General features: G+C 46.4%; 2 protein-coding genes across 3 annotated transcripts in view; both read left to right on the top strand.

The window, feature by feature from the left end:
* The window catches only part of TRIOBP (TRIO and F-actin binding protein), a 60,665-nt gene extending 45,588 nt beyond the window's left edge, over nt 1–15,077 (top strand). For both annotated transcript variants that reach the window (XM_082240924.1, XM_082240923.1), the window contains exons 12-21: nt 858–967; nt 3,184–3,742; nt 5,315–5,410; nt 6,717–6,864; nt 7,976–8,087; nt 9,281–9,440; nt 10,807–10,920; nt 11,735–11,821; nt 12,907–13,060; nt 14,289–15,077. In XM_082240924.1, the coding sequence (XP_082097050.1) occupies nt 858–967; nt 3,184–3,742; nt 5,315–5,410; nt 6,717–6,864; nt 7,976–8,087; nt 9,281–9,440; nt 10,807–10,920; nt 11,735–11,821; nt 12,907–13,060; nt 14,289–14,293 (1,545 nt within the window). In that variant the 3' untranslated portion in view covers nt 14,294–15,077. The remainder of the gene's footprint in view (nt 1–857; nt 968–3,183; nt 3,743–5,314; nt 5,411–6,716; nt 6,865–7,975; nt 8,088–9,280; nt 9,441–10,806; nt 10,921–11,734; nt 11,822–12,906; nt 13,061–14,288) is intronic.
* A 4,473-nt stretch (nt 15,078–19,550) lies between these two features.
* On the top strand, nt 19,551–21,813 carry H1-0 (H1.0 linker histone). Its single transcript, XM_082240926.1, has one exon. The coding sequence runs from the start codon at nt 20,008–20,010 to the stop codon at nt 20,584–20,586; it is 579 nt and encodes a 192-aa protein (XP_082097052.1). The 5' UTR covers nt 19,551–20,007; the 3' UTR covers nt 20,587–21,813.
* The last annotated feature ends 5,671 nt before the right edge of the window (nt 21,814–27,484 follow it).

Below are 27,484 nucleotides of genomic sequence, written 5' to 3'. Positions count from 1 at the left end.
AATGGATTATTATTATTATTATTATTATTATTATTATTATTATTATTATACCCCACCCATCTGGCTGCGTTTCCCCAGCCACTCTGGGCAGCTTCCAACAGAACACTAAAATACAATAACCTATTAAACGTTAAAAGCTTCCCTAAACAGGGCTGCCTTCAGATGTTTTCTAAACGTTTGGTAGTTATTTTTCTCTTTGACATCTGTTGGGAGGGCGTTCCACAGGGCGGGTGCCACTTCTGAGAAGGCCCTCTGCCTGGTTCCCTGTAACTTGGCTTCAATCCCATGGAACAGGAGCACCTGCAGCCAGAAAGGAGAAGGGGGAGCGGAGTCAAGGACCATCATCTTATTAAGTGTCTGCAAAACGTGTCTGTAATTTACATGTAGAAAGTGAGACCCAGTAAATAAAGAGTTTGGTTTGGACCAAAGAGTCTTGGACTCAAGTCTCACTTAATTCAAAAGGCTCTCCTCTTTAGATTTTGGAAATATAAGAAATACCCATTTCACGGAAGAAAATCTGGTCGTGCTCAGGGCCTCCAAACAGGCAAAATGCATGAATCACCAATGGCACCAGGCCAAAAAATTAGGCAACCCTCCTAATTCCAAAACAACTCAATTGAAAACAATAATAATAATGTGGTGGGGGAGGGGAGGTCAGGGGGAGCTTGGCAGTTGCTATTGGGATGAGCATATACGAGGCCCTGTTTAGCCAAGCCCCACATTTTTAGGCTCTGTGGAAATAGATAGGTTTGCCAGATATGCTTGAATGGTTCAGTGGCAATGAAGCATTGCATCTTCAGATCTCTTTGCTGCATCGGAAGGAGAATACATGTCTGTGTCCGGTTTTCCCCTTTCAGACTAAAGATGGCGTCTTTACGTTGTCTGCAATGACATCGGGAATCCGGCGGAACTGGATAGAAGCTCTGAGGAAAAGTATACGCCCTGCCAGTGTGCCAGATGTCACAAAGTAGGCACCTTCTGATATTTCCTCCCTTGTCTGACAGCACAGCAATTTTGATCCGTTTTCCTGATTTATTAATTGGCCTGATTTGTATGAAACAGTAAGCCAAAGTTAAACAAACTGTGGCTTACTGGGGATGATTGAGGGGGTTGGTGTGTGGTGCTCAAATGGGTCCTCTCCTCCTGCCACATTGGGAGGAAACGGATCAGAGCAGTGGCTTGGCATTAGGCAAGAAACAAATGCTCACCATTTCTCTCTCTCTCTCCAAAAATACATGAGAACAAGCCAAGAACACTTGTTTCAGTAAATCTGGTTTTGTTCCTTTGGCCATTGCAGTTGCTCAGTGTGTTATCCTATGTCACAGATAAGCTATCTGATATTACTCCTGTAATAGACAGTTGCTTGCTGCAGCAAATCATTAGCCGCTGCTTAGGGGCTGGTGGGCAGTAATGACCTCTTAGCCAAATAAGCAAAGACACACAAGTTCTCTTTTGGTAGTTCTGACGGTTGGTTAATACTCATATCCTTTGGGTGGGGAGTTCTGGAGGCCATGTTCAGAACAAACGTGGTAGAACTGTGAGTCTGACAGAGAGTTTTTACAGAGTTCGGAAGCTGCATCTATCTAGCTTGAGATTAAGGAGTCTCCAGCCTGTGTGCCAGACCTCCCCATTTGGCCCTGCTGGCCATTGGAGCCATGGCAGACCCCCCTGCCCTATACCAGAGGTCAGACATGGCATCGGGTGAGGTGGGTAAAAAACCTGGCTCACCTGAAAAGGGGGTTTGCAGGCACCACCCATCAGCTTGTTGTCTGCCGATGGTCAAAGTGGCAACATGCATTACAAAGTGCTCTGCAAGACCCTGGCAGCCAAAAAAACAACAGTCGTCTGATGTCACTCTGCCCACCTAGAATCATAAAATTGTAGAGCTGGAAGGGACCAAGCTGTAACAGCTGGCAACTAGCCCAACACCCTGCAATGTAGGAACCTTTTGCCCAGTGTAAGCCTTGAACCCACAACTCCGAGATTAAGAGTTTCATGCTCTACCAACGGAGCTCTCCCAGCAGGTATGAGCCGGCCCACTGAACTTGCTCAGTGTTGTCTATAGTAACCATCAGTCACTCTCCAGGGTATCAGGCAGGGGTCTTTCGCAGTCCTGATTGGAGATGCAGGAGATTGAATCTGAGACGTCCTACATGCCAAGCCTGTGGAATCTGGTGGGCCTCTGTAAGAACAGGATTAGGGTTGGGCGATGCCGGGTTTTCAACATCACGATATTATCACCCACCAAACTTCACGATCTGGCGATACACTGCGATGTTGACACAACAAGCTGCATTGACCCCTGCCCTCGAGGCGCCAGGTTGAAACTGCTGCTGTCCGAGGGAGCTAAGGCAGTTTCACTTCAGCGCCTCATGGGGCTGGGGACGATGCAACTTGTAACCAGTGCTGGGGGCGGAGGGATTCCCTCCATCCCCAGCACTTGGCATGGAGAGAACTTGCGCTGCTCAGCCGGGGGGCACGAAGGCTCCCGACCCCGACCCCCCAGCTGAGCATTAAACTGCTCTCACCCCACCTCTGGCTTGCACAAGCCAGAGGCTTCTTTCAATTGCTCTGCTGAGAAGCACGTAGCTGTCCGTGCTTCTACAGAGCAGTTTAAAGTAGCCGAGGGAGGAACAAGCTGTAACAGCTGCCAATGTACTGCCAGGTGAAGCCTCTGTCATGGTCTGCCCCTCATACCTGTCCTGGGCGATACAGTCATACCTCATGTTACGTTTGCTTCAGGTTAAGCGTTTTCAGGTTGCATCCCATGGCAACCCAGAAGTAACGGAACGGGTTACTTCCGGGTTTTTGCGCATGCGCAGACGCGCAAAATGACGTCACGTGCATGCGCAGAAGCGGCAAGTCGTGACCTGCGCAGACGCGGGTTGCGTTCTGTTCAGGTTGCAAGTGGACCTCCGGAACGGATCCTGTTCACAACCAGAGGTACCACTGTATATCAATACATTTCCCAGGCCTAGGCAGGATGCTCGATGGGTCTTTCGCCTGATGCTGCAGCCACACACAATATTTCCTTTTGTGTCGCCACGTGACGTAGCAGGGCTGACTGCACTTGGGCTGTTCCCAGGTCTGGGCGTGACCACATAACAGAATTGGGGAGAATTTTGTATGGCCCGCTTTCGCAATGCTTACCTGCGCCATTCCCACCTCTCTTCCTGATTCTAGGCTATCTGACAGCAATAAGGAGAATTCCTTCCGCAGCTACGGATCCCCCAAGAGCTCCGTCAGGACAGAGGAGCAGCGGCCAAGCACAGGATCTGAGGCGGTAACCAGGAGCGGCAGCAGCAGGAGAGCAGATGGGCCGCGCCACGCTTTTGACTACGTGGAGCTGTCCCCCTTGCAGCAGGGGCCCACGGGCCACGGATCCCCGCAATGGACAAGAGGGAGTGGGAGAGCCACGGAGGGTGTGGCCAAGCGCGAGGAGCTAGAGAGGGACCTGGCTCTCCGCTCCGAGGAAAGGCGGAAGTGGTTTGAGTCTCCAGCCACGGGGGTCCTGCAGACAGATGGCCTGGCAGGGGACGCCTGCCCTAAAGCAGGAGGCCACGAGGCTCCGGGGGGCCCCCTCTCCGAAGCCCAGAGGACTCGGCTGAGCGAAGAGATAGAGAAGAAGTGGCAGGAGCTGGAGCGCTTGCCCCTGAAGGAATCCAAACGGGTGCCCCTGATGGCGCTGCTGAACCAGGGCAAAGGAGCCCACGAGGGGGCAAGCGAGGCGCTGGAGAAAGAGGTATGGTTAGTCATGGCGTGGCCTTAATCGTTTTCGGGAAGAGAGTACTGTTTCCTTTTTTTCACAAGCTTGTTTCATATTTTGTGTCGGTGTTAAAAACTAATCGCCCTATGGCACCTTAACCCTTGGTATGTCTAGGTGCCTTTTTTTGCAATGAGATTTTATTTATTTATTTATTTTAATCGCTTTTATTTGATTTTACAAATATAAATTTATAACAATACCAAATACATATCCGTATAAAGAGATTTCTCTGAATCTCAAGACTCCCCATCCCCATCCCCTCCATGGGTCCTATTGTTAACATTTTCAACTGCGTATTATTTCATAATCTATATTTTGTATCTATCCATATTATCCATAGTGTTTGTCACATTACAAGTGAGATTAAAATCCTGCTAATGTTTTCATCTGCTTACAGTGATCTCGTAAAATGAGATTTTTTTTTAATTACTGCTATTATTATTATTCATTTCATTTCTTTATTGCTTTATATTTTAAAGGGGGGTGGAATCTCAAAGCGGTTTTACAACACATTAAAATATCAAATAAAACAATTCAGAATAAAACAAATTCAAGCTTCCGGGAAAATCTTTCAGATCCTTCTCTAAATGACATGTGGCTTTTCCCCATGTTAATTTTCCTACTTATTTTATATAGCTGCTCCATAGCAGAAGTACTGTAGGAAGCCAGGGTGGTGTAGTGTTTAAGCATGTCAAGACTAAGACCTGGGAGATCAGGGTTCAATTCCCCACTCAGTTATGAAGCTCACTAGGTGACCTTGGGCAACTCACAGCCTCTTAACAGGGGTGTCCAGACTTTTTCCAAAGAGGGCCAGATTTGATGAAGTGAACATGTGTGAGGGCCGGCCAAAGTTGTTGAGCTTTTTTTAGGATTTTTACCTCGGGAAATAAACAACTGCCCCAGGGGCCGGATTAAACCGACCAGCGGGACGGATTAGGCCCCCGAAACTAACTTTGGACAGGCCTGTTGTAGGGATTAACTGAGGAACGGGTTGAATATTCCTTGGAGAAAAAGGTGGGATTTAAATGCAGTAAATTAGCTCTTTGGTTTGCCTGCTTAGGAAAGCTGGAGAGGCCAGCCAGATGTCAGTTGCCAACCCAGAATCCAGAGATCTCCACACCGTCGCAATTGGACCCTCGCCAGTCGCAAAAAGCGCTTGGCTCATTTCTGACCCTGCTCTGGGTGCCTTGGCCTCTCTCTGTTCTGAGTGTATATTGCCTTGTTGCAAAGAGCAGTGATGGCTGGTGCCCCTTGAGACTGGTAGGGTGGCAGGCAGGGAGACGGGCAGTAGGGGGAGCCAAAGCCCACGACAGGCAGAACCCATTGATTCCAGCTTTATCCTCCCTCCTCCTCCCTGCTAGGTCCTGCAAGGACCACCATGGAGATTAAAGAAGGAGGAGGGAAAAGCTGCCAGGCAGTGCCCACCCCTTAAACTGGCAAGATGGCAGGCAGGTGGGGACTGGATAAGGGCAGACAGAGGTTAGTGCAGCATGTTGATTTGAAGAAATCCTTCAGTATGGTTAGACCTCAATTTTTTCCCCTACACAGGTCCAGGTTCTGAGGTCACAGCTAGAGTCCTTGCGTGCCCACAGTGAAGCAAAATCTCACCGAGATGGGCATGCACCCCGAGGCTACATCTCTCAGGTAACAACATAGCTTAATGTGGTGATCTGAATCTGCCAGCTTTTCATTTTCTCTCCTCCCCACCAAGCCCATGCCATAAGGGCAGGGAAGCAAGGACTGGGGGTGTGTGGAGTCAACCTCATTTGCTTGCACTTAATATAGCTTATTGCTGCCATAGCAACCACAATCAGACCCATCTGTAATCAATGCTAATTATTTGTAACTGTTGTATGCAAAGACCTCCCTGCCTAATGCATGGCCAGGGCAGTCTGCTTTAGGAAAGATCAGAAGGGAGCCTGGTCCTGGCCTGCCCTTATGCGTCACCTTCGTTGGTCTATTTATGCACCAAAAATAAGCAAAGCGTAGGTCTGGAGGAAAGAGCGGCAAGTTTAGCTAACACTGAAAGTGTTTATTGCACTCTTGGCCCCTGAAGCAAGTTGCCATATGATTGCAGCCATCTGCTGAATCACAGTCTAGAAACAAGTGTAAAATACGTATATTTGCACACTACATTTTTAAAATTGTTGGTACATAAATTAAAGCTGCGGGAAGAAATTGAGAACTGGTTTGCAGTCTTCATGTAATGAACTGTAAGCCTTATAAAGGCTCAGTTTTGCCCCGCTTTTGTGTTTTTTATACGTTTATTTCCATTTGCGATGTGGTTTTTATAAACAAACGGTCATACGACTCCATCTAGTGTACAGTGTCTGTGGTGGGGGATCTCTACCATTCTTTTGCGATCATTTGCTCTTCGGATGCCCCCATGTGGCAACCCAAGATATAAGCATGAGAGGGAAAGGCACTTCTGAATACTTCCATTTCACCGTGTGTGTGTGTGTGTGTGTGTGTGTGTGTGTGTGTGTGTGTGTGTGTTTTCAAGACATGCAACCAGCTCTGGTCGGAGCGGAGACCCTTATTGCCCTCCAGATGCCACTGAACTACAACTCCCATCATCCCTGATCCTTGGCCATGATGGCTTGGGCTGAAGGGACTTGGAGCCCAACATCATCTGCAGGGCTACAAGTTCCTCATCCCTGAACAATGGGGAGAGCTGTAGGATGACATCATGATGACTACAGCTGCTGCTGCTGCTACTTATAGGAAAAAGTTGGGTATACATGGCCACTGAGCCAGCTGTCTTTTAAGCACCTGAAATCTCTCTTGAATCGGGGTCCATGGCTTGGTTTGCCAAGCTTAGCCTTTGTTCACCCTAGATTTCCCCCCACTTAAGTCTCGCAGTCAGGCTCCCCGCAGCATTTCATTCTCTTCTCTTCTCCTCTCCTCTCCTCTCGCCCCCGCCACCCCCAACTCCTGATCTCCCTGGCAGGAGGCATGTGAGCGCAGTTTAGCAGAGATGGAGACTTCCCATCAACAGGTTATGACGGAACTGCAGCGGCATCACCAGCAGGAGATGGAGCGGTTGCGGCAAGAGAAGGAGCGGCTTCTGTCTGAGGAGGCAGCTGCTACAGCGGCAGGTAGGAGCTACTGTGTGTTCTTGAGTTGCTGGATGTGCCCCTTTGCCTAGCTAAGATATGCTCATTAGAGCGGTCCCTTCGGTCTCCTAACAATTCCTGGCAGCTTTAACAGACTACAGCTCCCAGGATTCTTTGGGAGAAACCGTGACTGTTTCAAGTGGCATGATACTGCTTTAAATGTGTAGTGCAGACGGACCCTTGTTGTTGTTGTTTAGTCATGTCCGACTCTTCATGACCCCATGGACCAGAGCACGCCAGGCACTCCTGTCTTCCACTGCCTCCCACAGTTTGGTCAAACTCATGCTGGTAGCTTCAAGAACACTGTCCAGCCATCTCGTCCTCTGTCGTCCCCTTCTCCTTGCGCCCTCCATCTTTCCCAACATCAGGGTCTTTTCCAGGGAGTCTTCTCTTCTCATGAGGTGGCCAAAGTATTGGAGTCTCAGCTTCAGGATCTGTCCTTCCATTTCCTGCCCTAGCGTTGGGGAAATCCAGTTCTAAATCCCTGCTTGGATATGAAGCCCATTGGATGAGTTTGGGCCAGCCAACCACCCTCAGTCTAACCTACTGCACAGCATAGTAGAATGCAGGCTGGGGGATGACTGTCTTTTCCGTCTTTTAAAGCTCCTTAGAAAGGTGGGACATAATTTGATATCACCAGGACACATGCCATGTCTATATACATATGTGTATGTGCGTTTATGCATATTGTACAGACATCTTCAAGCATCTTCTCTGACACATGGAATAGGATAATGGGTGTTTTGTATACATATGAGGCTTACTTCTACTGAGACAGACCATTGGTCTATCTAACCCACTCTTGTCTATTTTGACTGGCAGAATCTCTCCAGGTTCTTGCACAAAGGATCTTCCTTGTTGCCTGCTGCCTGCTCAGTTGCTACTGTTGTTTAAACTGGCGAGATGGCAGAGATTGAATTTAAAGCTTGTGCTGTGTCTCCACTGAGCCCTGTCCCTTCCCCAAGAAGGCTTGGCTTCTCCCATTTAGCTAGGAAGCATTAAAATGCATTGCAGTTTCTACTTCAGCACATCTCGCGTGTCTTCCCCGGCTTCTGTTTCTTTTGCCCATTTTTCAAATTTTCTTTCCCTCTAGCAATTGAAGCACTGAAGAAGGCACACAGGGAAGAGCTGAATAAAGAACTGGGCAGGACCCGCAGCTTCCAGAAGGGTGGTTTAGACACTGACACACTCCGGCGGCAGCATCAGTAAGTAACTTAAATGGCTCTTTGGCATCCATTCTGAACTTGGAATAGTGTCCCTGAGTTTAGAGAGGAGGGAAGGGTTGTCTGTTCCCAAGTGCAGCTTGGGACATCGTTGGGTCTGATAAAAAGGAGGGATGGGGGGGGTGGATTGTGGGATCCTGATAACTAATCACAGAATCATAGAATTGTAGAGTTGAAAGGGAGGGTAATCTAATCCAATGCCGGGATCTTTTGTCCAACATGCAGCTCTTCCACATAAGTGTGGGTGGAAATCCAGCCTGGGATCACTTTACATTGCAGAATTTACATAGAAATAAGTCTCCAGAAATAATTGTTACCTCCCTGGTAGTAAACACTGTCCCGAAGTTTCAGACCCTTAACAATTTAGCATTTTGGTTATGTAAATGAAAAACATCTGGAGAAGAAAATAATAATGAAGACTTTTGATGTTTACTATTGGGGTGCTTTTTTGCTCTGATCAATATTAATGTACTGGGTTGTAGTTTTTTGGTTGGCTTTTGCTTGTTTGTGTGTTTTTTAAAGTCCCATGTGGTTTCTCCAAGAAAAACCAATCCAGGAAAAACAGATTAGAGCCCTTCATCTGACACACCACAAATGGTTTTATTTTGGGACATTTTCCCACCTTGAGGCACATTTGAATTTGGCTTGGGATAGAAAATCCCCACCTAAAACTGTTTGCCGGTGTCTTTTCTTTTAACTACCATATCCCCACCAAGCAAAAAGTGATTCGGGGAAGTCGATAAGAGCCCTTCTCCTGAAGCAACACATACAGCTCGGTTTGGGACACTCTCTTATCCCAAGATACACTGGAAATCAGATTAGGTTAGGAAAGTGCCCTGAATTCTGTCTCTGTCCAGCTTTTAGTGTTTCTGAGCATGCAGCTATCTTAAGCCAAAGTGCTGTTGTATAATAGATGCTATCAGTTTTCACTGGATTACAATGATCTTGTAATCAATGGTCATTTGTGCAGAGTCGTGACCAATCCCACCTGTCATCTAGCACCTTTGTTCTCTGGTCAAAGGGCAGCTTGTGCAGCCCACAAGGGGAACCCTGGGATACCAGTGACGGCAGAAGAGGCCATCAGAGACGGGGAGGTCAGCTGTGTTTGTGGAAGAGCCCTGGGATGGGATGACAGCTCTTGGCAACAGCATTTTTTTTTTTTACCTCTGCTGCAGGTCTGACGTCGAGTCCCTGAAGAGGGAGCTGCAGGTGCTTTCAGAGCAGTATTCCCAGAAGTGCCTGGAGATTGGGGGCCTTGTGCAGAAGGCAGAAGAGCAGGAGCTTATGCTGCAGCACTGCCAACAGGAGGGAAAGGAGTTGCTGCGGCAAAACCAGGCGAGTGGCTTTCTGCGTAGACAGGAGTGGGGGACCTTTGGACCGCCAGATGTTGCTGAACTACAACTTCCATCAGACCTAGCAGTTGCTGGGGATGATGGGAATTATTGCTCAGCAACATTGGAAAGGCCAGAGGTTTCCCACACCTGATCCAAGGGTGGGAATTGGGAAGAAGAAAGTTGGTGTGGAAGAGAATATCTTCTTCATCTTCATCATTATTTACCTTCACCGCGAGAAGCGAAGTTACAGGGAACCAGGCAGAGTGCCTTCTCAGTAGTGGCACCCGCCCTGTGGAACGCCCTCCCACCAGATGTCAAGGAAATAAACTACTATCTGACTTTTAGAAGACATCTGAAGGCAGTCCTGTTTAGGGAATTTTATTAATGTCTGATGTTTTATTGTATTTTAAATATTTTGTTGGAAGCTGTTGGGAAAACCCAGCCAGATGGGTGGGGTATAAATGATAAATTATAATAACGATGGTGATTTTCATTAATTTCATTACTGTATTTTCATTAATTGCATTTATTAATTGCTTTATATGAAAGGGTATCAAAGCAACTGCACAATATAAAATATAAACAGATAAAATCAATTAATTAAAAGCCAAAAGAAAAAAGCCCTAAAATGGGCATCCAGCAACATGAGGAAGACTGTCACCACACAAAAATATGAGTGCTGCAGTAGAAGCTAACTTCATTCCCAAAGGCCTGGGATGATGATGATACATTTTTTTTGCTTCCAATAAAATATAGACACAATAAAACATCAAACATTAAATAATTTCCCTATACAAAAATAACTAACCAACCCCTTAGTCTGGCACCTAAAAACTGACAATGATAGTACTAGGCAAGTTTCCCTGGGTAGAGTGTTCCACAAATATTGGTGGGAAGACCACCAAAAAGGCACAATTTTTTGTGGCCATTCTCTGCCCTTCCCTTAGATGAGACACACGGAAAAGGGCCTCTGATGACTATCCACAGGATCTGGGCTCATTCATGTGGGGAGGGGCAGTCCTTGAGGTTTTAGGGTCCTAAGGCTTTATAGGTCAAAACCAGCACTTTGGGTGGAGACCAGAAACAAATTGGTAGCCATGATAGGCTTACAGCGATGACCTAAAATTCCTATTGAGCTGCTGGTGGTGGTTCATGCTACTGACTGGTGTTGGCAACAGCTGTGATTATGATGATGGCCAATTCATAGGATTCTTGTGCAGGGGGCATATTTTAAAGCTGGAGGCATTTAGGATTTGACCATTTCCATTGAGGATCCCTGGAAAGACAGGCTTTGTAAGATGCCAAGTATCTGCCTGTTTAAGAGCAACAGATAAATGAAGCCTGACTCTTCTGCTCCTTGTCCCCAGGAGTTACAGAGGCGCCTGTCGGAGGAAATTGGGCAACTACGAGCCTTCATTGCAGCCCAAGGCTCACGTGATGGTGCTTCACACAACAACGAGAGGAACTCTTGTGAGCTGGAGGTAAGGACTCTTGTTTCTTTTTATAACCTGGTTCAATGCCCATTGTGTGCCAAGTGTCTCAGATATGAAATGCTGCTTATATCTGAGAGCTTGCTGCTTTCAAAGTGTCAGGAGAAGAGTAATCAGTTTGGAAAGGAGTAGATATCAAAGGCTGGAAAGGGGAAACGTTTGTGCAGTTGCCTGTGAGAACTGTGCTTGGAATGCTTGTAAAGCAGATAAAACACAGAGTACAGCAACTAAGGAGAGTGATTTTGATATGGAGGACAGTGGATATTGTCTGACTTTGTGTGAGTGACCCTTGGCTTTGGGCTTCCTGAGTAATCTTAGGGCAGCCCAGTCCGTAAAAAGATGGCGGTTGTGAGCACTGTAAAGACGGTGAAGCTTTTCATACTCAAGCAATGCCATGATGAAGTAGCAAAGAGTTATATGTTTTATTTATAAAAACATTTATATACCACATCATTAAAAAAATCAAAGCAGTTTGCAATAGGAAAGCTGCCGTAGGCTGTGAAGTAGTTATTTGAAGAAGCTTGTGATGAGGCCCAATTGTTGTTGCTCAAGATGGATGACTTGCTGAATGTAGCTGCACTCTTAGACGACCACTTGGCCCATTCATGAAAATGTGTGTGTGTGTGTGTTCTGATCTTCTGCTTCGTACCAGAAGCCATTTTGCAAATATGCTATATGGGACACTTGAGCAACCTAGCTATTGTTGCTTATTCTCCCAAGTGGATTAGGAAACCTATTTTACCTGTGCCCTCAGCAAGTTTTCAACTCATTTCCTTACCTCTCCCCTTCTGCTCTTCTCTTGCAGGTGCTGCTGCGAGTGAAAGAGAACGAACTTCTGTACCTGAAGCAAGAAATCCGGTGTCTTAGGGATGAACTCCAAATGATGCAAAAGGTAGATTCCTAGGAGCAAGTCAGGTTCGCTCGTCAGCAGGGAAAAGGCAGAGCCCTTCCTTTGCTCAAGTCCTGCAGGCAGGGCCAGGGTTAGTTGTATTCTGTACGCTGACTTCTGTGTGGTGTCATTTGGTACCCTGATGCTGATGTCACTGTGCGATTCCCACCTGCAACATCAATCTGCCCTGTAGAGCATCTGCTTTCATGCAGAAAGTTCCAGGTTCAATTCTTGGCATCTTCAAGGAGGGCTGGAAGAGTCCCATTTGAAATTTTGGAGATGCACTGCCACTCAGAACAGACACTACTAAGCTAGATGGACCCATGGTCTGGCTTGGTATAAGGCAGCTTCTTAAGTTAGGTCAGAGTAAGTCTCCCCTGCACTCATTTCCTTGCTTCCATCCTTTCTGGACCATCGAGGGCCAGAGGAAGCTGAAGGCATAGACTTTGGGAAAATGGGAAAGAACGGCAGATCTTCAGAAGAATAGCCCTGCTGGACCAGACATCGGCCCATCTTCTCACAGTGGTTAACCAGATGGTAGGCAGGGCCAGAGGCAAAAAGTAGGTAGAGCAACGGAGGAGATTTTCAACTCTGAACAGTAGGCTGTGTTCCTGCCATGTACATGTCAGAGGTTTATACAGGGAGAAACACGCGCTTACATCCTGGCAAGCAAAAAGCATTATCACATTTCAAGGACACGTTCCAGCCAGGCCAAAAGCATTTGAATGCAGAGCTGGGTAAAGAGCACTTGAGTGGAAGGTGTTTCCTGGGGAAAGTATTGAGGGCCACATTTGGCCCTCAGGTCTGAGGTCCCCTGCCCCTGTTCCAAATCTTCTACTTCTGTTGATCAGCTAATGAGACTGTTGCAGAGGACAGCACAGACAGATGTTGTTGAACTCCATCTCCCATTATCCCTGTTGGTTAGCCTTGCTAGCTGGGGGCTGGAGTCTGAGCAACATCTGGTGAGCCACAGGTTCCACATCTCTGGTGTGTAGACTGCAGGAGATCCTGGAGAATAGGATTTGAACTGAGTCTCAACTCTGGGTTGGATACCAGTTATCAGTGTGTGGATTCCTTTTGCCCTGCAGGATAAGAGGTTTGCCTCGGGGAAATACCAGGATGTCTACATGGAGCTGAACCACATCAAACAGCGGTCAGAGCGAGAGATTGAGCAGCTGAAGGAACACCTGCGCCTGGCCATGGCAGCCCTGCAAGAGAAGGAGATGCTGCACAACAGTATCGGCAAGTAGACGAGAGCAGCTGTCAGGCCTGGAAAGAGAACGTCGGGTATAGCTATGAATGAGCAAGGATGCAGAGGCAGGGACAGGATTTGAGAGGCCACCTTTGCTTCCAGCCCCGGGGATGGCACTTATATTGGACATGGCATTTCTGACTTCTGCTTGTCATTGATCAAAACTAGTCTTAACATAAAACAATGTGAAGCTATTCCTTCCAGAATAGTGTTTTAGGGGCTGCTATTTTCTTGCCTCCATTCTCATGCGTGGGTGTAGGTGGAGCATGTGGCAGCACACATGCTAGAGGTGAGTAGGGTGGTTCATACCCCAAAATGGATGGGGCCATTCCTTTTTTCTCTCCCCCTTTTCCATGTTGCCCAAAGGCTCCAGGGGAAGGGACAAATTTCACTTGCCACAGGTCTGAATTGCCAACTTTCCCTGTATTTTTGAAGCTAGGCCTAGAACAGCAGGCTGCCCTCCCCGCATAAGCTCAGAATGGGCCTGTAGAATTCTTCTGGTGACCCAAGTATCTAAAAATACCAACATTAAGATGTGAACACTTCCTTTGTTCTCGGCAGGAAGAGTAGCACAATGTTTTCCCCTCTCTCATTTTCCTTTGGACTCCAACTGCTATCAGCCCCAGCCAACATGCATGGATGATGGGAGCTGTATTCCACAGTGCTATCTCTGCTCTACAGGATCTACTGTACTGGCTTGAATATAAGCCACATTTCCCCCCCCCCCCAAATTCCGATTGTGAAAAGTTTAAGTGCGGCTTGTATTCACGACCTTACGGTATCGCTGCTGAAACAGCTGCCCACAGGGTCGTGGGGGCCCAAGCCCCACCCCCACCAGGCGCTGGCTTGGGGAGGTAGTGCCAGGTGGGTGCACAGCGCGCTCAGAAGTGAGTGCCAGCCGCCGCCACCCCCACCCCCCCATTCATGGCGGTAGAGCCAGAAGGCGGGCCGCACCCGCAAATAAGCCTTGAATTTTAAAGGTGTGGCTTATTTGCACGTGCGTCTTGTATTCAGGCCAATATGGTAAATATCCTGAAACAGTTATATAGGCCTGAATTCAGGCCTGTGCTTCCTTAAAATGGTTCTGGGACTAAAAAAAGTTTATAAACAAGAACTGTTAAACCTGTGGTATGATGACTGCCATCTCCTAAGACTTGCACATTTTGGTACGTTTCATGTGTAAGTCAATATCCCTAACTTTGTCTGTTTGCTCCATAGGTTAGTCAGCTTTGTGTACCTTGCTTTGGAGGACAAAGCTGTATCCTAGCAACCAGCATCCCCCCTCCAGGAAATGGACCAAGCCTCCATCAGACTATCCATCACATGCACCTACATAACTCGGCGTGTTTGGGGCTGGATCCTACTACTTGCACCTTCTTTGGGATTTTATACATGAAAATATATTTTATATGGGGGTGGGGTGTTATATTTTAAAATCCTGTATTACGTTTTTAACCAGCAGTTGACAAGAGAAGTGAGCCAGAGATTCTCCCCAGCCTTCTTTTAGTCACAACAGAATCCTTGTTCCAGGTCCTTGAATATATCTGAAACCACACATGACCTCTTGCTTCCAATTCTCTTCCAAGCAAAGAGACAAAATTTACACATGTTCCAAGTTTATGGCAAGTCTCCTTGGACGGACAGTGTTGATCCACAGTGATCCATGTTTTGAGATGCACTGTGCCAGGAGGAGGAGGATATTCTTCAGATGAAACTGGTTTTGTTCCGAGAATATGGGTTTGTTTGTTTTTTGTTTGGGACCAGCCGTTTGTTTTCACGTACTAAAAGCAAAGGCAGTTGTTTCCTCCCTTATGCCGATGAAACGTCTATGCATCCTACTGCAAAGTCAGCACCGACCACATTCCAGAAGCTAGTCTTCCACCTGTGTGTTCCTGTGGGGAGGGATGTCACTGCTAATGTCGCCAGAGCCAAATGATGAAGGTGGCTGAATTTTCTTTCTTTCTGCACAATTATAAACTAACTTAATAAAAATCCTCAAATACCAAAGATGGTGTTGCTTTTTGGCGTGGGCAAAAGAAGTTAACATGAATTCTTTACAGTTAACTTAAGCCCTGGTAAATATTCAACTTCTGCATTCGCAGAAGAGCGATGTCTACTTCTCTGGTATCGTCATAATTGGCACTTATCTGTAGCTTGTTTGACTGTTAAGTATATATTGTAAAGCAAGAAACAATAGTTTTTGCAGATCCATCTATGCATTTATAAACCTCGCAAGCACTAGTCTTGAGATTTCCCCCACCCAAGGCTATCATCATAGACCCAGAAAGGACCACAGCAGTCCTTATGGTGCTCATTTAATTTTATTTCTTAATTAGTTTCCTGGTTTTCTTCCATTGTGGAACCCAAGGTGACGTAAATGTGGTTCTGAGTTCACAAAAATTATTCATCAATCTGGATGTTGAGCACAGTGAGTTGGTTTGTGAGAAACAGCTGGCTTGACATTAAAGTTACATATAATGCATCCATTGGCCCAAAGTTAATCATTGGAAGCAGCATGGCTATGAGAGTGGTCACAAAAAGCACCAGTACTTCAGAATTTACCCAGATCATCTTAGCTTCAATAATATGGTAACCTCATGCCTCACCCATGGCCTTCGTTGCATTATGACAAAAGTCCTGAAGGAGGTTGTGGGGGACCTCTGGCCTGTCAGAGGCTGCAGTTTGGCCCACATCAGTTTTTCTGAAACCATGCTCACCTGTCAATCACCCCAGTGGGCTGGTGACATTAACAGTAGATCCTTGCAGAAAGCGGGATTGAACCCCCACTGCTCAGCTGATGGGTGACAGGGTTCAATTCTGCTTGGTTGTCATTTCCCACTTGCCATCATTGACAGGTGAATGGGGCCATCTACCTGCCAGTCACCCGCCAGATGATTGACAGGTGGAGCATCTGCAGGGGGTAAAATAAAGATAGACAAAACTGGGGATGGGTATCTTCAGTACCTGGTAATGAGGTAACTCGCAAAGGAAATGCCATTCTTGTCTAGCGTGGCAGAAAGCTAGTGCCCTGCATTTATGTTTTTTAAAATAAGTCATACACCATTGCTTATCTCCACCTCTTGCCTTAGTAATAAGATTTGTGATGGGGCTAGGCATTAAAATCCTGAGTTTTAAAATAGAATTATCTTAAATATGAATCGCTATTAGTAATTGTCACAGGTTTGTATGTAAACCTACTGCTTAAAATTCCCTTTTCAATCGAAGTTTCTTTTTAAGAATGCAAATTTGTTCTTCAAAATGGCTGTCAGTGCAGTCTTAGGCATGCCTACTCGGAAGTAAGAAACTGAGCTCAACAGCCTTTCTAACGCATGTAGTAGAACAACAGCCCATTAAAAAGCCGTTTCCGATCTTATTTCTGTCACCGAGGTGCGCTCCAAAAAACGTCTGATGCATCGGGGGAGATACGAGAGGAAGCCACTAGTTCTGTGGCAAACCACAATAAGGGAAGTATAATACCTACCGCGAGAAATCAAAAAGAAAACCACTGTAGTGGCTTCGATCAGCGGTTACAACAAAGGCAGCGAAATCTTGCTTACGGTTGAGGAGAACAAAATCTGCAAAAAAAAAAATTGTTATATTGTGTGTGCGCGTAATGTGGAGAGCAGGAAGGGGCACTCCTTGCACAGTGCAAGAAGGCGAGTTCTCGACAGGCGCCGTGCATTGGCCAGCCAGCGGCTGCTTACGGCAATCCTATCCCGTCGCATTTTTGAGAGCTCTACATTTGCTGCTGCCCATCAGAGGGCACCCAGCAGCGTGCAGACTACATTTCCCACAAGCCACGGCTCGGGCATCCTACGGTGGCCCAGAGCGACGCGAGCTTTCGCCTCGGCTGTACCCTCTTTAAGAATTAATCAGCTGACTGATGAGAGGCTCTTCAAAGCAGCTATGACTACTGTCAACAGAGGGCTGTCAATGGGCTATTGTGCGCGGGGCTGCTTCTTCCATGGTCCTTTTTCAGGATCATTCTCAACTCTTCACTAAACACTCGCCCAGCCCTCATAAAGCCACTTCCATGAGAACAATTTTCTCAGCCCACAATTTTTTTTTAAAAGCGCGATGTCACCTTTTGTCGTTGTCATTATTTCACTAAAAACACTCCATCTTTGCCTTTTTCGAAAAACACCTATTGCAGTTTTGCCTTTTTACTCTATCTGCTGCATCGATAACCTTGTTCCTACAGAAAAATCCACGCCCCCCCCCCTAAATATTGGTTAGCGGGGCATGTAGAATTTACATTAATGCAAACCTCTCCCCTGTTAACAACGTTTCTGATACGTTATCAGCAAGTCAAGAGGAAAGACACCTTAAAAAGAGTTTCAAAACAGCACGTTATCTACCCGCCGCTCCATCCTCGCACCCAAGTGTTAACTCTCTTAACTTAGATGCAAAAACTTATATATACAGTTTATATACATGCACTCATCAGGATAGTGGTAAAGGGTGGAGGCTACTTGAAGGAAGACGATCCCGGAACTCTGTATCTTGGCAAAAAAGCCCCACACCCTTATCCAGACCGGGAATCCAAACAATGGAAAGGGGCTAGATGTGTGCGGACGGGTCTCCCCGACCGTCCCCTGCTATCATTTCACTTTGGAACTCCCTAAGCAACTTAACCGTGTTTAGTGGTGGGTTAACACTACCACGCAAGTCTGTAGCTCTCCCTCACTGAGCAGAATCATATCCGGACACAAGACTCCTTTTGAAATATTTAAATTAGTGTTTGCACTTATTCCAAGTAGACAAACATCAGTCCGATTGCTTTTGGAGGAAGAACTCTACTAGATAAAAACACTAGAAAAGATACGAGCATTTCAAAGATATTGACGTTTATTCGCCTGCCACAGCCATAGAACTGCAATCCCCATGATCATTTTTAAATAAAGCTAAAGGCAAAGCGCACATTTAAAAGCCTTAAATTGAGCTGCGATGGGGTTGGGGGGTGATCCTATGAGGATGGGGGGAGGTGGAGACAGAGGTACCAAAGTGCCCGATTATATATATACATATATTTGTTGCTAGTGTGCTCTCCGTGTTGCTAGGATCCCAGGTTGTTTTTATAATTCTTAAAAAGTATTCTAGAGGTGCTTTTTACTTTCCCACCCCGGAGTTACTCAATACTACAAGCCGTCAGATTGCAGCTCCGCATCTTCAATTTTGCATCCACAACGCTTTTAATTAATATCTTTATTAAGGAAGAAAAAAATCTGAAGAGGGGAGATGGGGAAAAAACAACCTCAGTTCTTCCAGCAAGATGGCGATGGCACGTACATTTAATCTCCTAACAACAGTTAAGCACTCCCACAGGACTGGCAAATTAGGGTTAACACATTTAAAGAAACTGCTCTGCACCCCAATTCGTCACCTACCTTTCCCCCCTCCCCGATAACTTTTGTCGAGAAAGTATTTTTAAGTGATAGGATCGACTCCACCTTGAAAATCCAAGGAGGAACAAAACAGCCTATGTAAATCTCGATAACATTTTTGTGGGGGTTCAAAGTGATCCGGGGGCGGGGGGACAGGTGTAGTGCACGAATAGGGGGGAGTTTCTGAAAAGGCGCCGGCCCTAGGTTGACTAAGATATGGGGGCTTCGCGTCCCCCCTCCCCAATCCTTTCCTATATAGGCATACTTGTTATTATTTAGAAAACCACTGCGGCCAGTGAAATACTTTTTGGGGGAACAAGAGTTAGCGAGGCAAACTCCCCCTCCGTCCCTTTCTACCCCTTAGGTCAAGCAAGGCATGCCTGTGCCCCCCACCCTGGCCACAGACCCCCAAGTCCAAGCAGGGGGCTGCCAGGTGCTCCTTGGGGGAGGGGATGGCTGCAAACTTCCCATCCGACAAAAAGGAAAGTTTTCGCAGCGCTAGGGCTTCGGGGAGGGGGCGTCTGGAGGAGGGGGTCCACGGGATGGGGGGCAAGGGTCCCCCTAAAGACCCCCCACCCTTGGGGGAGTCACTCCTCCCCCCTCCCCGGCCAGGTCTGAGCTGAGCCTCGCCTGGCTCGGGGCTCCCTGTGTTAGTTGGGGTCTGCTCCCGGGGCCCCTGCGCGGCTCTCGGGGCGCTCAGAGGGCCGGGACGGGGGTCCCCCGGTGGCTCAGGGGTGCCCCTTGGTCCTCGCCTTTCCCCCTGCCGGGGCTCCCCTCGGCTGCTGGGCTATGGGGGCGCAAAGGGGAAATGTCGCCGCGCCCCACTCGCACCCAGCGCCGTTTGGGGCGCCCTGAGGAGGCGCGGGACGGCGGGAGAGCGAGCCGGCGGCGGGGCCCAAGAGCTCAAGGACCGGAGCAGCCGGCGGCCGCGGTGCGGGGCCCAGGAGGCGCCGGGGGACGCGGGAAAAAGCCGCTTTAGGCGGCGGAAGAAACACAGATGTCAGCGGCGCGGCGCCATTCGGGGCCTGAACAGGCAGCCAGCAGCCCTGTCCTCACCGCGGTCCGCGCCTGAGCGCTAAATACCCGGATGCGCCGGCTGCTGCCTAGAGAGCCAGACGCAGAGCGGGAGGCACAGGCAGCAGCGGCGGCGGCGGCGGAGGAAGGAGGTGTCCAGTGGCGCCCGGGAGAGAGAAGCGGGGAAAGAGGGGGGCGAGCAGGGCCTGGGCCGCTGGACAGAGCTACGCCAGCGAGGGCTGACCGTGGCCGCTTGCCCGCGGAAGAAGCTGGTCAGGTGCACAGCAGAAGCCTGAGTCGGGAGCTCCTTAAGTTTCCGTGGGGGGCATTCGCTGGGACGGCTGCCCAGACCACACCCCGCCCGCAGGAGCCTTAAGGGGGGCGACAGCCACACTCGCGCGTGTTGCTTTAAGCCACGAGGAGACTCTTTGAGGGGGGTGAAAAGTGTTGCTCCCCTCATCAACAAGGGAGGAGTCCCACGTGCACCCGTGGCAGAGGCGAAGAGCCAGTTTTCCTGAAGGGAAACTTCCAAAGCGAGGATGACCGAGAACTCGTCCACGGCACCTGCTGCCAAGCCCAAGCGGGCCAAGGCCGCCAAGAAGTCGACGGATCACCCCAAGTACTCGGACATGATAGTGGCCGCCATCCAAGCCGAAAAGAGCCGAGCTGGCTCCTCGCGCCAGTCCATCCAGAAATACATCAAGAGCCACTACAAAGTGGGGGAGAACGCCGACTCCCAGATCAAGTTGTCCATCAAGAGGTTGGTGACGACAGGTGTTCTCAAGCAGACAAAAGGCGTCGGTGCCTCGGGGTCCTTCCGCCTGGCCAAGGGGGATGAGCCCAAGAAAGCGCCCGTGAAGAAGGCCAAGAAGGAAGTCAAGAAGGCCGCAACACCCAAGAAAGCAGCCAAGCCCAAGAAGGCTGCTGCCAAGTCGCCGGCCAAGAAGCCCAAACCTGCGCCCAAAAAAGCCAAAAAGAAGCCAGCGCCTGCTCCAAAGAAAGCCAAGAAGCCAAAGACTGTCAAGGCTAAGCCAGTGAAGGCGTCAAAGCCTAAAAAGGCAAAAGCGTCGAAACCCAAAGCAAAGTCCAGTGCAAAGAAGTCGGCCAAGAAAAAGTGAAGTGCAAGCTTGGGACCTTCTTTCTTGGACTTTCTTCTTGACCTCTACTCTGTAAATAGATTCCTTCTTTGTTCTCTACTCCTTTCTATTGCAGCTTTATAAAAGACTGAACTATTCTGCCTATAATGCTTTCAATCGATAGCTTTTTTAAATGACACTCATCAATAAGAAAGTCCCCCCTTTTTTTGGTTTGAATTCCCCCCCCCAACTAGAATTTTTAAAATAGATTTCTGTGTTCATTTTTCTTCTCCTCCCTCTTAAAGGTATGCAATACTTGTTTGTGTTTTGAGCATGAGGGAAGACCAGGTCAGATAAGGGAATATTTTAGTGTTCCTATTGCTTGGAGATGATTTTTAGAAATATTTGAATTAAGAAAGGGACTTGCACTGGATGACTTTCTTAGCCAAGGCCCTCAAATGGTGGGATTAAGAAAAGTAACTAATAGTGGAAGCCACCTAAAATGGAATAGGGTAACTTCATTTTTTACAGAACTTCAAAATTTCATGGTGGATAAGATTCTAATGTAACTGCATACATGTAGTATGATGTCTTTCTAGCCCTGGGATGGACTGAGATAAGCTTTTCACTGCTCTTTCAAGGGGGAGGACTGTGCTGTTGTCTGGAGTGGGTGGTAGAGTTGGAGACAAGGAATTAAAATGAATCGGGGGGGGGGGAGATTCTCTATTTAAAATCATGATAGTTTGACCACAACAAAGTGGGGATAGAGTGAAAATTTAATTTCCTGTCTCTTTCCAAACAAGTCTGACCACTGTCTTGGTCCCTGCCAACTTCCAGGTGTTAACAGAAGCTCCATTCTTCCCAACCCTTCAGTGCCTATCCACAGCTTTTTGTGTTTAAAGTCTTGTGTCTGCAGGGCATCCTACACCTCCAGCAATCTTTATTTTTTCAACTGTGGATCTTGAATGGGGGAGGGAGGGAAGAATGAATGTAGAGGGGGCAGACTTGTTATTGAGGTAACTTTATAAAGCTGCGTTACCATTGCTTAGGTTTGGGATTGGGGTTTTTCCCCATGAGGAGGGGGAATGGAAAGGATAATTTTCAGTACTCCCATTTTTATTTTAAAAAGATATGCTTGTTTAAACAACGGAAGATTCTCATAGGACTGATAGCTGATTGTCCATTTTATTTTGTATGTGTAATTTTGTGCAAGAAGGATTTAGCTGTCTTTGTAATTTTAGAGTTAAAAATAAAATGTAAACAGCATAATGGCTTAGGTTTCCCACGGTGTACTGTCTTTTGCAATACAGCTATATAAAACAACATTGAAAATTCAGGCTCAGCTGTACATTCTCAAAATGGGACCATGCGTGGTTGATTCTGTAAAGTTTGAAGGGGGGAGAGTTCTGCATCAGTGAAAGTGCAATGGAAGGAAACAAACTTCTGTTGGTGTCTAAACTATGGGAACACTTTCTTGGGTTATTGTGAAGAATCTGGATGAATGGAAAGTTTCACCATGAAAACCTCCACATAATTAGCCACTAGGTGGCAGCCTAGCAAGGCATGATCTCACTTTACAATGGAAAAAAGGCAGTTAAGAAATAGTTGTGCGTTTCACAAGGAAAAGGCCAACCAATTTGCAAGTAGGTTCCCTAGTCCTATGCAAACTTATCCACAATATGTGGCAAGCATGTTTCAGCAAATGCAGTGATTAAGTGCTATGGAATGTAAATGTATTTGTGAGCGCAATAGACACGTGCATGAAAACACAATTGTCAATTTCAGTTCTACTTTTTCATTTTTTCAATCTTAAATTCTCCACATTTCTGCAGCAGTTTGGTGGTGGTGTTGTTTTTAAAAAAAAACTCATGAAAAGCCACCAGCATTTTTAATTTCTCCTAATCACATTTTTGTATTCAGCTTTAACCAATGTACACTTTTCTTTTTTGCAATGAATTGGTCATATGCAATTTTGTATGTTACTTCCATGGATATGTTCATTTTTATCCACACTTTCCCCTAATATATGCATTTTTGCAAACAGAACTACATTACAAAATTCAGATAAGTATGAATTTTGAAGGATGGCTGTATTTCAGTTCTTGTATCATTTTGTAAAGTGTCAGTTCAGTAGATTACACTTTTAACGTTAAAGGAATTGAATTTCTCTCCCCTCCCTACCCAACTTTGCTCCTTGAGGTGTGTCCATTATGTGTTTAAAACAGTGCTTCATTCTAAAGTCCACATGGCAAATACACTTCCCATCCAAACACTGGTTTGCCACTATGTGGTGTTCTTATACTTGCCCACTTCACTGAAGATAATTGTGGGGGAGGGGAGCAGTTACTTTTCTGTTGCATAGTAACACAGTGAGATGCCCCAAGGCCCATGCTGGTCTACAATTACTGTTTCGAGTAAGAATAAAGGACAGCATACATGGGAATGCAGGATCCCTTGAAATGCCCGTGAAGTTCTATGAAATTAAAATCAATGAAATATGTGTGGCATGCTTATAGATGGAAATTTTAGGTGGGAAAGGGACTTCTCTGCTGATCACCATATTACCACTTCCCCCATGTAAAACTAGGTCCTATCCAAATTCAGAATTTTGGTCCATTTAACTTTGGCTGTCTACACATTACTGGCTTAAACTGCAGCTAAACTGTTACTTCAATTGAGATTGAAGCTGGTTTGTGGGGAAAGGCATCTAAAGGTACTTGATTTTAACAAATTACAGGTTACATGTGGATTGTGGTTAATGCTGTGCGTACACCATTTCTCCAATCGGTGATGGGAGCACTGGATGCTCAGTAAACTGGTGTACATAGCCTTAGTATTGTCTACCCTGACCAATACAGACTTGTCAAGTTTTCATAAAGGGGTCTTTTCCCATCCCTAGTTGGAGAGGCTGAGAACTAAATCTTGAGACCTTCAACATGCAGAGTTCTCCACACTGATATCCTACATGCAGGGTTAGGAGCTTCATGTGGTTTCCAATGTGGGGTCCCATGCAGGACCCACCCTGTGGAATATGTTGGATGCTGATGTGTGTCTGCATATTGTGTAGTGCATCCATGACATTCTTGTAATGCACATTTCCTCATCTGCTTGTGATGCAGATCAGGTACATCCATGTAAAACCACTGCCTCAGGCCAGTGCGCTTGTTAACTGCATTTTGCTAGTCTTTGTAGTGCACTGTTATGTGCAACATCAGGGCCAATGGGTGCTGATCATGGTGCAAGTTTTGTGCAACACTCACATGACTTCACCCTCATAAAAATGCCATCCCATGCTATTTTCTGTTCATTCCACATTTTCTCCAGAAAATTTGATAAGTGAAAACAACCAAGGAAATGATAAATCTGTATTGAATTGTGAGTAGGTGTATGGGGCACTGTTTTGATGAGGCTGACGTGCAGACACTGAACAAAATTTGCATGTATGAACAGCTCTGAGTCCACACTATACTGCCATGTTGAAGGTCCCAGTGTCACCAAGCAGAATGCAAGCCTGCGGACAGAACACAAAAGATAGTTTCAATTTGGGGCTCTATTCCGATAATGTTCTTGGTGTCATTTTATAAGTTGAGTTTCGAAAGTTGGGTGCCCAGCCTGTGCCTGGAAAAGGCACAAGAAACCCTACTCTATGACAAGGAAGAAACTGCAGGCAGCTGTCTCTCCTGTAACAAGTGTTTATGGCTAGGGCAGCCAGAGACAGACAAAGTGAGCAGATTCTGGCTGAGTAGATAGATAGCTTGTAGCACAGGTTGGGTTGGGTAGTGGGTAAAGCTCAGGGTAAGCCAGTGTGGAATATAAAAGAAAGCTTTGTTCTAAAGCACAGCTGGTAGCTGTGGAAAACAGATGATCCAAAAAGAAAATTCAGTATATATATCTCTGATGAAGAATTCTGTTGCCTCTCCCCCAGCTCTCTGCCCAAATCCTAATCCAGTTTGAGATTTTTGAGATTTCCAATGCTTGCATTTTCAACACAAATCTATGGCTTAACTAGTAAAGGCCACTGCTTACTCTAAATATACAGAGATTGGATTGGTTTCAGTTTGTGCTGCTACCTTTTATAATGAGTTATTAATCCATTATTTCATTGTCTAGTAACATAATTTTGTGAGCAAAATCCAGAGTGACAGTGGTGGTGGTGTTACTATTAAAATGTTTTTTGCCTTCATGCAAGCTCCTAGGTTGACTTACAGATGCACACTTAAAACAGAATTTAAACAATTAAAACCTATAAAGAGTATATTAAAAGTAGCAAAGGTTTATAAGGAACTGCAATTATTATTTTTTAATGAACGGGGATAAATTGGATTTAGGCTGCAGTCTTAACCCTACTCACTTGGGACTGAACCCCATTAAATCCAATAGGACTTACCTCTGAGCAGATGTGGTTAGGATTGCATTGCAAATTAAACCACTGCAATACTTTGCCAGCACATTGCACACATTTATACAAACAACATCCACTTAGGTGTGATGCCGGAATCTTCTGGGAATAGTCGCAGACGAGGACTCAGACTCTCTGAGCACTTTTAAAAGAATGAAGAAGGAAAGAGGCAAGCAAATGTGAGGTTGTGTAACTACAGAGGAGGGAAACACATCTCTCTGCCAATGCTTCTGTGAAAGGTGGGAGAACAAACAGCTAGATCATTCATTATCAAATTTTAAAGATGGGAAGAAGGTGCTGAAGATCCCAGGCTAAGCTTCAAGTCAGTTGACGCCATAAATTTCTTCCAGACATACAAATTTTATAAAATTAGGGAAAATTTTTCATTGCCCTGCCACGGATGCCAATCATATCAATGATTCAGTACTCTGTCACCAACAACATTCACCTCTCGCATTGTTCTGATCATGTGACACACTTTCTTAAATCCCTGCACTGACTTTCTGCCTGTTCCTGCATCCAACACAAGTTCCTTGTCCTTCTCGTCAAAGCCATCTATGTCCTCCTTGCTTCTCTCTCTGCTTTTATGTTCCAATAAATCCCTGCCCTGTGGTCTTCACTTCTCCAGCCCTCCTCCTCCACATTGACCACCAGCCACAGCTTTCCAGCACACTTCAAAGACTGCTTTTTGTCCCTTACTGACCCAAGTGCCTCCTTTGATTAGCTTTTTTTAAAAATGTAAGCTCCTTGTGGCAGGGACCTGTCCATCCACTGAAGCTGAATACTGAAAGATTCAGGACAAAACAGACAGAGGAAAGGCACATAGTCAAACTATGGAGAAAGCTCCCACAAGATGATGTGATGACCACCAATTTGGGTGTCTTTAAAAGAGGATTAGACAAATTCATGGAGGATAAGGCTATCAATGGCTACTACCCATGTTGGCTATGTTCTCCCTCTACTGTCAAAGGCAGTATGCCTCTGCCTGCCAATTGCGAGGAATCACAAGTGGAGAGAGTGCTCTTGCACTCAGGTCCTGCTTGGGAGCACCCTTGGGGTATCAAGTTGCCCTCTCTACGGACAGGATGCTGAAATAAATGGGCCTTTGGTCTCATCCTGCAGAGCTCTTCTTATATACTTATGCTCTGCACTTTCTTAAGCACTAATGCATGTGTCATGAGTGCACACACACCCCTATTATTTTATGTGCTGAACTAGGCACTTCAGTTTCTATGGAACCCACATCTGAAAGCATCAAACTTGTCCACCAAATCTCCCTGTCCTCCTTATACTGTAGTTCTCATTTATTTCTATCCAACCCTCCAAGCTCAGGGTTTCTTCCTTCCCATTTCACCTTCTCAACCACTTGTGGTAGGTTAGGCGGAGAGATAATGATGACCAATATTTCTAAGCAAATTTTTGTCACTGAACAGGAATGTGAACCTTTCCATATGCACATAGTCTAGCCTAACTGTGGATATAGAATCATAGAATCATAGAATCATAGAATCATAGAGTTGGAAGAGACCACAAGGGCCATCGAGTCCAACCCCCTGCCAAGCAGGAAACACCATCAGAGCACTCCTGACATATGGTTGTCAAGCCTCTGCTTAAAGACCTCCAAAGTAGGAGACTCCACCACACTCCTTGGCAGCAAATTCCACTGTCGAACAGCTCTTCCTGTCAGGAAGTCCTTCCTAATGTTTAGGTGGAATCTTCTTTCTTGTAGTTTGGATCCATTGCTCCGTGTCCGCTTCTCTGGAGCAGCAGAAAACAACCTTTCTCCCTCCTCTATGTGACATCCTTTTATATATTTGAACATGGCTATCATATCACCCCTTAACCTCCTCTTCTCCAGGCTAAACATGCCCAGCTCCCTTAGCCATTCCTCATAAGGCATCGTTTCCAGGCCTTTGACCATTTTGGTTGCCCCCCTCTGGACACGTTCCAGTTTGTCAGTGTCCTTCTTGAATTGTGGTGCCCAGAATATCTGAAGGTGGGGCCAGCAGTGCAACCCGGCTTCCAGTAATCTCTCTTTCCATGGGAGGAAATTCCCCTTTTAGAAGTGCATTGTTTCATTAAAATTAATTCATAATGAATGGACACAGTAGAAATCAAATGCACTCTAACCTAGAAGTATACATATTATATTTTAATATATAGGTTGGTAATAGGTGGAGGAACAGCTTAAACATTCCAACAAACAGCTAAAGCCTACTGCCCCAGAACAGAGCCTCAGATCTCTCCCTCTCTAGCTTATTTTCTTTTTCACAGACCTAAAGCACGTCATCCTTAGCTAGGGTGCAGGTGGCAGGGGGTCAGAAAGACATATGCCCCTTTCAGGACCTTCCTGGTGTTTCCTAGCCAAGCCAAACCCATGTAAGCAGCCCTCTTAGCTCCATGAAATCTCTCCGGTCGAAACCTCCAATCTTAGCCACGCTCTTATTGTCCCCCATCCAGCTATTCATTTATTTTAAAATTTTAGATCCGGTTTAAAAAAAAAAAAAAGAGCGTGGGAGGCGGTAATAAGCATTTGTCTTC

The sequence above is a fragment of the Podarcis vaucheri genome (assembly GCF_965113315.1).
Source record: "Podarcis vaucheri genome assembly, chromosome: 10".
Taxonomy (NCBI): Eukaryota; Metazoa; Chordata; class Lepidosauria; order Squamata; family Lacertidae; genus Podarcis; species Podarcis vaucheri.
This window is presented reverse-complemented; position numbering and strand designations above follow the sequence as displayed.

Excerpts from the sequence above, each read along its gene's own strand:
- H1-0 (XM_082240926.1), top strand. The coding sequence starts at position 20,008 with ATGACCGAGAACTCGTCCACGGCACCTGCTGCCAAGCCCAAGCGGGCC.